The 9,765-nt window shown below is 42.6% G+C and overlaps 1 protein-coding gene across 1 annotated transcript in view; it reads right to left on the reverse strand.

The window, feature by feature from the left end:
- The window catches only part of LOC145400403 (large neutral amino acids transporter small subunit 2-like), a 68,500-nt gene extending 59,261 nt beyond the window's left edge, over positions 1-9,239 (reverse strand). Inside the window, exon 1 of the mRNA XM_080272920.1 lies at positions 9,096-9,239. Within this exon, the coding sequence (XP_080129046.1) occupies positions 9,096-9,126 (31 nt within the window). The 5' untranslated portion in view covers positions 9,127-9,239. The remainder of the gene's footprint in view (positions 1-9,095) is intronic.
- Positions 9,240-9,765: the final 526 nt, after the last annotated feature.

Genomic DNA, 9,765 nt, shown 5'->3' on the forward strand with positions numbered 1-9,765 from the left:
TTTTTTCTTCTCTCTACTTGATAAAATCGTTGTTAACCAAAAAAAAAAAAAAAAAAAAAAAAAAAAATGGAGTGAGAGTGCCAGGATATTTTCATCTTTTAACTGCATAGAATTTTCGCCTGAATAAAATTTTGTTATAAAATATTTTAGTAAAATGGAAAAAAAGAAAAAGCTACTACCAATGCCGAGAAAGTGATGAGATTTCTTTAGCGTCTATGCAGGGTTCTCTGCTGAATAAAATCGTTTGTAGTTTGTAAGAATTCCGTATCCAAGTTTAAACCTCCAACATTGGAGTGGAGCACTTTACTACAATGCCGTCCTCTTTAAACGTTTAACTCATGCAACCTTCATACAAGTTTATTCAGCCTAGGAGAGACTTCCTGAACAAGTTAGATAAATCCTTCACTAACCCCTAGACAAACCCTTCACTAACCCCTAGACAAATCCTTCACTAACCCCTAGACAAACCCTTCACTAACCCCTAGGCAAATCCTTCACTAACCCCTTCACTGTAAGAGATTACCATTAAGCGGAAGAAGATCGTTTGGTGGTAACAAGAAAAGAAATATTACGTCACCGGGTTCAACGAATTACCTGGTACTGTTTCTCAATTACTCCTCCGCTCACGGGGTTCCTCCCCCCCCCTCTCTCTCTCTCTCTCCCCAGTATATATTAGTGAGAATAATGTATCTAAGTTTGGATGAGGCTGACTAGGAGAGAGTATGTGAGTAAGGTTGAGGGGATGATGAGGAGAGGGAGACCAAAGACCAGGAAGAGGGATGGAGTGGAGAGATATATGAGGTGGGTGTGAGTTGGAGGGTGGACAGCCACATGGCAGAGGGACGAGGCGGAGGCAGTATCCATGTGGTCATCCTTTACGAGATTAAGGCGTCTGGCAATAGACAAACACGAAGTCTTAACCCTGCAACGAAACTACAAAGCACATCACTCCAATTATCCCATTTATAAAACAATTGTTGCTACTTTCACAATGCTACATGAGATTCAGATTGGTCCTACAGTCTGGCGGATGCAAGAATAAAATCACAGTATGTGACGCCAGTAGTAATCAAACAAGGGGTCATCGTACTTTACAACTGCTTGCACTGGGGGTCGGAAGGGATGGGATGAGGCGGGTCGTGGGAGGTGTAGCTACATTAATATCTAGTACACAGGAACTCCGTGACAAGAGATATTCACTGTAAAGCACACTGACCTATACCGTAGTTGCCAGGCTACACACACACACACACACACACACACACACACACACACACATACACACACAATATATATATATATATATATATATATATATATCACCAAGGAGGCTTCCGATGTTATCACAATGATTGGACGAAAGATTAATTTTTTACCATCTATGTCTTTTCATAACAGCCGCTACTAGAAAATATCACAAACATCCCCATGAAAGCAGGGTTACCAATATGGGCTGGAATTACCGGGCATTTTGAAATAGCCATCATTTGGTGTGTCAGATGGTTTCACGCGGAATGTGCACCGATGCTTACGCTGGTGACTGAGATGCTAATGGTACAGTGTGTTTACTCCCTTCCCGTGGTGGTACCGGTGTAACGCTCGACTCCGCTGCTTAGTTATACAAACGTCCGTCCATTCCCCTGGGAGAAGGATGGTGGACTGTAGCATGGCAATTGTGGCATATCGTCCGTCTGGTGTTGCAACTACAACTACAACAACAACAACAACAGCTACTACATCTACATACCATTTGACGAATCTAATATTTAGAGAGTGAGGACGATAATCACATCTTGGGCTGAAAGGATTAATGTGTCAGTATTTCAGAAAAAATGAAGGAATGATCTGATAAGACATCTGAAGTAGTTTTTCCAGGTAAAAACACAGATTCTCTCTCTCTCTCTTTCTCTCTCTCTCTCTCTTTCTCTCTCTCTTCTTGGACTACCGGTAACGCTTCATTCTCCAATTTTCCCCTCTCCGTCTCGCTCCCTACACTTCTCACCTTCCCTTATCACTCTCCCCTTACCTTCTCTTCTCCCCCTCCGTTCGGCTCCATCTCCCTCTCCCCACCCCTACCCTTCCCACTGGTCCCCCCTCCCTTCTTCCCCTCTCTCTCCCTGTATCCTCTCCCTACCCCTCTCCTCCTCCCCCACTCTCCCCAACACACACGCCTCTCACCCCTTATCTTTCACACCATTACCCCCTCGAGTGGTATTTCCTCACTCAGTATTTCACTCTCGCTCACGCCAGATCATTTCGTTTAAGTGACGTTGCCTTCCCCGCCACCACCCTAATGGTTAATGGACAAGTGACTAACGGCCATAGCATTAACACTGGATGGGCGACTGTACAGGCAAACCCACACTTATAGACGATTACGTATGGAGTGTGGTATGAGGGGGTAGGGAAGGTGGGACCCACCATCCACTCCTCTAATGTAGTGCCACCTCCAGTTGACTGTACCCTCTAACACAGAGGGGTTTCTTGTAGGCCAGCTAACCATTTACTAAGGACAGTGGTAACCATGTAATCAAATGGAAGACTGGTGGTCTAGTGGGAAAAGGCGCTCTAACTGGTCAATTAAAGTTTACATCAGAGGGTTCTTACCATAAACTGTACAAAAAAATGGGGGGGGGGGGGGAACTACTGGACACTCTCTATTAATATTTTAAATAAGCCGCCTTAACCATGACTCCTTCGCTCCTAAAAGTGCAATGAAGGACTGGATAACGGATAGCCGGATCATGCCTTGTACTCTGCTGTCTGAAATGACGAGTCCGATCCATTCTGGGGCAGGGAATACTCTGATGATCTAGCTTTCGCTTAAAATCACTCTACCGGTCTTCCACAATATCCACCACAAGTCATCAACACACTTCCCTAAGACCATCACACCAGTCCTGAATGAGACACCCCTAGCATGGATTCAATACGAACGGAAGGCATTAGCGCCAAAGTGGTGACATGTTAAGGACTGTGACACGTAGGGGCTGCTGGTCCTTAGGAAATGAAATGTCAGGTCGTGGGGGGTGGGAGGAAGCACCTAAAACGACCCACATTAGTCTAGGAAAACATTTTCAAACCTGAATTATATTTTCTTATTTTTTTGAACGTTTATCTTCAGCTTACAAAAGATCCCTAACCTCTTTCACTTCACCTGATGGCCTGGTGTAGCCAGAGTGGAGGTCGATTTGACTAATAACCAAGGAGACTTATCTACATCATAACCAAGGGCTCACTACGTATTACAAGCTGTGTGACCCAGTTCCGTAAGGTGAAAACAATCCGACAACACTGCTTTTGAAAAGGTCAACGTTGTCTTACGGCCACTACTGCAAAAGGCAAAGAGTCTGGCCAGGGGAACCTTTACTAAATACTAAGGTACTTCAATCTCTCATAGCCACATATTCTCTCGCGTTCTATTCCCCTTTATGTCAAACGATTTCATTCAGCTGAGTGACAGAACCTTACGATCACCATCCTGTCGTAATTTATTGATTTCATTTCGCTGGATGGACGTGTAAAGACGCGTGAAGAATGTTTCCAAGTCTCGAATTAATCCTAGGAAAAAAAAAAAAACGTTACAAGAGGAAAAATATGCCGTAGGTTGCAACTTTCTGCAGGAAGGACAAGGAAAGGAACATCAAAGGTTTCCCATCTCGACAGTTCTTCCTGGAAAAAAGGAATCAAAGTTACGATAGCAAATCGATCGTAACTATGTTCGATTAATTAACACTACAATTAACTCTCTCATGATCGCATCTTCTGTAGTCTACTATTATATCTATGTCAGACAATTTGATTCAGCTGAGAAAAGTAGGAATCTCACAACTGACACGACACACACACACACACACACACACACACACACACAACACACATACGCATACGCATACACACACACACATACGCATTGAGAGAGAGAGAGAGAGAGAGAGAGAGAGAGAGAGAGAGAGAGAGAGAGAGAGAGAGAGAGAGAGAGAGAAAGAGAGAGAGAGAGAGAGAGAAAGAGAGAGAGAGAGGCTATCTACTAAACATACCGAGTGTTAGCCTAATTTTCAAATAAATTATCCCCCTTACGTTAGATTATACATAATTTTTCGACCACACTCCAGTAGTATTATGAACTAGAAATCTTCGGAGCAAATTTTCCCTTGCGATTTATTTCTGCACATTAAACATCTATTACGTCATTTATATAATTATATAGTACATATCTTTCTCATGACTATATTCATTTTGCATATCAGGTCTTACTATTTTCTTCTGTTATACCTCTGCCCCTCTAATGATCGGCACAAGTCTGGCATTCTCTTCTACACCCTTTTTTTATTCTAACTTGGGCTATCACCCTGTCTTGAATGCTCAGCTGTGACAATAGATGAACATTCGAATTTAATGCTAGTCACAAGGAAGTGCTATGGAAAGGCTGCAGGGCCGTAGTACTGTCTAATTATGCCACCGAGTTATGTGAAGAAAGCTGCAAAAGGACGAAAATCCACTCTCTCTCTCTCTCTCTCTCTCTCTCTCTCTCTCTCTCTCTCTCTCTCTCTCTCTCTCTCCCTCCCTCCCTCTCTCTCTCTCTCTCTCTCTCTCTCTCTTTCATTATTTCCAGTACCAACCTCCTAGGGCCTAGCGTAACAAACAACAAGCACAAACTCACATCAACAACCGTGTGTGTGTGTGTGTGTGTGTGTGTGTGTGTGTGTGTGTGTGTGTGTGTGAGAGAAAGAGAGAGAGAGAGAGAGGGGGGGGGGACTAAAAACAGCCGAAATTATAGACTATGCACAGTGGGAGCTGACACACTTTCTCTACTTCCTTCCCTGCGCTCTCTCTCTCTCTCTCTCTCACATGCAGTCACGCTTGCTCTCTCTCTCACACTCTCCCTCACTCTCACAAATTCTCTCTCTCTCTCTCTCTCTCTCTCTCTCTCTCTCTCTCTCTCTCTCACACACACACACACACACACACACACACAACCATACAGTCCTGGTCACATGTACTCAAATGCTTAAGCAGAGACGCACGTGTTTCTCTCTCTCTCTCTCTCTCTCTCAACAACATCCTCTCAGTAGCCTACATAATAAAAACACATGGCAAAAGCTATATCTGTGTCTATCACACACACACACACACACACACAAACATCTGTCACTACTATTACTCTGATGACACTGATAATTTGAAAGAGAATGAGCGAGCGTGGGAACGCTGTGTGTGTGTGTGTGTGTGTGTGTGTGTGTGTGTGTGTGTGTGTGTGTGTGTGTGTGTGTGTGTGTGTGTGTGTGTGTGTGTGTGTGTGTGTGTGTGTGTGTGTGTGTGTGTGTGTGTGTGTGAGAGAGAGAGAGAGAGAGAGAGAGAGAGAGAGAGAGAGAGAGAAAGAGGTGTCGGGAAATACGGACCCAAGAGATCTTTTCTGTGATAGAAGATGATGTGAACTAAAAAAAATTAATATGCCAACACAAAATCTCTTGCTCTTATTTTTTTATTTTTTTATCGCCTTTTCCTAAGCGATTTCTTCAGTTTATTTACACAGTACTGTCCTCTTGTGTGTTATATAAATCCTTCCAATATCGCCACACTCTGCACAAGTAACGTACAAAAGGATATTAACCAGCCATATCCACAAATAAATCGCTGAGAAGGAGGTGCTAGGGAGCTTCCTTAACCGACAATAATACCAGCCCTGGAGATGCCACCTACGATGAGGAGAATATTTGGCGATGGCTAGATTAAAAGGAAAAATATATGTTCAAGGTTATCTATCAACGGTATCCATCTATCTTCTTAAATGTCCACCTGTATTTACCTACCAGCCTATCTACCTATACCTAGCAACACAACTCTCTCTCTCTCTCTCTCTCTCTGATGTATGTGTGTGTGTGTGTGTATTAATGTACAGTATGTGTCTGTAAGTAAGTATTCATGTATGTATATAAGCATGTATGTGTGCGTGTGAAGGTGTATATACATGTGTTTAGGTGTAGGCAATTTCAGCAGCTGCACACCATAACTATAATAAGCTAATTGAATCACTACCTAAACCAGCCAAAATAAATTCAATCGTAAAATTAGCTACGCAGAGGGACTTAATTTTATTCAATACTTCCAGGCAATCTTATTCTGCTTAATTGTGAGTTTTGGTTAATAATGGATAAAGTCAACCCATCCATCCACCTATTCATCCATTCATTCACCTACCCATTCATCCATGCATTCATTAGTCCTTCCATCCGTCCTTCCGTCCATAAATCCACCCATTCACCCACTCATCAATTCATTCATTAATCCATCATTCACTCACCCATCCATCCATCCATTCACCCATTAATTCATCCATTCATCCATTATTCACTCACCCATCCATCCCTCCATCCATCACCCTATCCTTTTCTGTCCCATCAAGTGACTAGCCCCTGAGTGACAATCTGCGAGTAGCTAACCCCAAGCCCTCTCAGATGTAAACCTCTGTGGGCCCCATCCGACTGGGGCACCTTAAACCACTAGACCACCTCAGTCTTTCGTAATATCACACACACACACACACACACACACACACACACACACACACACACACACACACACACACACAATGGCAATTGCAAGAACTAAATAAAAAAAAAGAAACAGCTTGAGGAAATTGTCAAATCGTGGTGAATGCAGCATCAGCAACAGAGTTAGATAATGTTACTTTTCTCTTACATATTAAAGTAGTATAGAATATAGTTTCACCTTTCAGTCCTCCCCATGAAATTTCGACGGCAATTTTTCTATGCTCAATGGTGGTCCTTCTCACATTTTTCTGCCGGCTTCGGAGGGAGGGTTTGATGGTGGTGGGGGTGGTGGGGGTTTCTTATCCTTACCGTCTACTCGTTGAAGTAAATAAAGTCATAGTATTATCTCTAACACACGGCCTTGAATACTAGATCTGTTGCTGTTTGCTCTCTTTTGTACTCCTTTGTTCCACAGTCAGCCCACAAATTCAATTGTAAATTCACTCAAGTACTGCCACGTTTATCAATTTTATCTTCGCTATCTCCAGCCCATTTTATTACTCCTTCCATGGTCGGCAAAGCTAAAATAATTCATTCCACCTAACGTCACATGATCTCGCTCAGCTACGTGGGAGTTTAGGCCTATGCGTGATATTACCTTTTTTTTTTTTTTTTTTTGGGGGGGGGAGTTTAGGCCTATGCGTGATATTACTTTTTTTTTTTTTTTTTTTTAAGGAAAGCCTTCTGGAGGTTAGGGGATAACTACCGGTAAGGCTACACCTAACCCCTTCAGTTCGAAAAGTCTCTCTCTCTCTCTCTCTCTCTCTCTCTCCATCAGTTTAGGCGATACTGACCAGTCTCTCCTCACTGAGTGGCAATATGAGAGCAATAAATCCTAACGCTCACTGGCCACAACAGCCGACTGGAGCGCCTTAACCTACTAGACTACCTGGCATCTTAAAAAAAAAAAAGTGGAGGAACCTAACTGTAAATTCAATCTCTATCTTAGGCATAAACCCTCACTGGCCACATCCAACCGGAGCGCCTAAACCCACCAGACCACCAAGAGTCTAAATAAGCGGAATCTACCCTCAGTGAACGCTAATCAATATCACCACGTACCGTACAGGGAGGATAACGTCACCACACTCAGGCAACGGATCAATATTTTGCATCACGCTAAGACCTTTGGAGATTTCGTATCGCCATCCTCTTAGCGATTTATTTTACATACTGCACCTTCATGCAAACTGTTTACATCGCCTCAATATCGTCAGTTTGTATTAAGAGATTACCGAGGTGTAAGGTACAGAGTAAATCGCTTGAGATGAGGTGTTACAAGTCCTCCTTCACAATAACGTGCACGGGGATAATGAAGTACAAATTGCAGAATAAATCGCTTGCGGCGAGGTGCTATGAATCCTCCTACACAATAACATACAAGAGGATTGTGTGAAAATTGCAGAATAAATCCCTTGGGACGAGGTGCTACGAAGACTCCTACACTATAACATACAAGAGGATAATGAGGAGTAATCTGCAAAATAAATGGCTTAGGACGAGCTGCTACGAGTCCTCCCACACAATGACATGCAGGAGGATAATGAGGTGTGAACTGCAGAATAAATCGCTTGAGACGAGGTGCTACGGAGCCATCCATGTTACGTGGAATACACTACTAATTTATATAAAACCATTCACTCTATCACCATTAAAAACTCAGGAGGCTCCATAGCACCTCTTCTTTAGCGATTTATTTTTAGACATATCTGGTTAATATACTTTTTACACTTTATGTACGTAAAGTGAGGCAATATTCGATGGATTTACTTAACACGGAAGAGGACAATAAGGAGTAATAAGCAAAATAAGTCGCTTAGGAAAAGGCATTAGGAAGCTTTCTTAGCCACCGACGAGAAAAGGGCCCTTGTCATATGCTAAGGAATGATGATAATTAATTAGAGATGAACTACACTCATTTTACTCTAACCTGGCCTAAAATTATAACCTCTCCATCTTTAATACTCTATTGCAACAAATGCCTAATGTTAGAAAATGAAGCTAGTCAAGAAGAAGTGCTATGAAAAAGGATGTGGACCTGTCTGTTATTTTCTGCCACTGAGCTACGTGAAATTAGCTGCAAAAGGATGAAAACTTGGGCCAGGTTAAGGTGAAAATACTATAGTACGATAGTGACAATGATAATCTGGGCCAGGTTAAGGTAAAAAGAGTATACCGGTAGTAGGACAGCGAGAGAGACTGATAATTTTGTTTGTACTCCTCCAGTTACGGTAGCATAAGGCGCTAACCACAGTCCTGATACAGCCCACATCAGCAGCAGTTTACAGAGATGATGATGATGATGATTAAGTAGCACCAGAAAAATGAAATGGAAATACAAAAGAATTTAAAAATGTATGTAATACTAATCATCGACTTCCTCATAGCAAAGGGACACAACTAATTAAAGGAGCCCTGAAATAGCCCACACCACCAGAAGTTATGATGATGATGATGATGATGATGATGACGACAGAGATAAAACATGCAGAAAAGTGGATTACAGAGACAAGACAGAAGAGATATACTGCCATTACTCACCTAGTTCAGCATAGCAAAGAGCCCCAACCATAGAGAGGAGGCCAGAGACAGCCCACACGACCAGCGCCACCCCAACACTGCCACTGTACTGCAACACGCCTTTCGGAGACACGAAGATCCCGGACCCGATAATAATTCCAACGATGATTCCCACGCCGTCCAGAAGGCCAAGCTCCTTCTTCAGTTTCACCCCAGAGTCCTCGGAGACGGTGTCGCTCTGGGTTCCGCCCTGTGGAGCCTCTCGGTTTTCGGCGTTCAAGGGGGAGGTCTCCGTGGGGGCGCCCATATTGGAAGTATTGTTCTCTTCTGTTGCCATTTTGACGATTCGAATATAAATGCCTTTAAATGTACCTCTGCTCTGATGGTGTGGTGTTTATATTTTTAACGTATGTGTATCAATAATTCACAAAAGTATACTAACCGTCACTAATATACAGAAGCTTTGTGTAAATTTATGCAAGTGCAAAAAGTGCATACACTGTTTTCTACTTCTTTTACTTAACTATCATATATCTGATAAGTTAAAGATGACAAGAGTATCAAGTACACTCTAGTCATAAAATTGTGCGTCTATTATTGAGCAATATCTTACTTTGACAAGGCAGGTATATTGATTCTAGTTGTTACACTGGTGACAAACATCAATGCTCATTCTCTGCTTGGGCGGAAT

This window comes from Coenobita brevimanus, chromosome 52, assembly GCF_032717465.1.
Source record: "Coenobita brevimanus isolate Jiangsu-jjx chromosome 52, ASM3271746v2, whole genome shotgun sequence".
Lineage (NCBI taxonomy): Eukaryota > Metazoa > Arthropoda > Malacostraca > Decapoda > Coenobitidae > Coenobita > Coenobita brevimanus.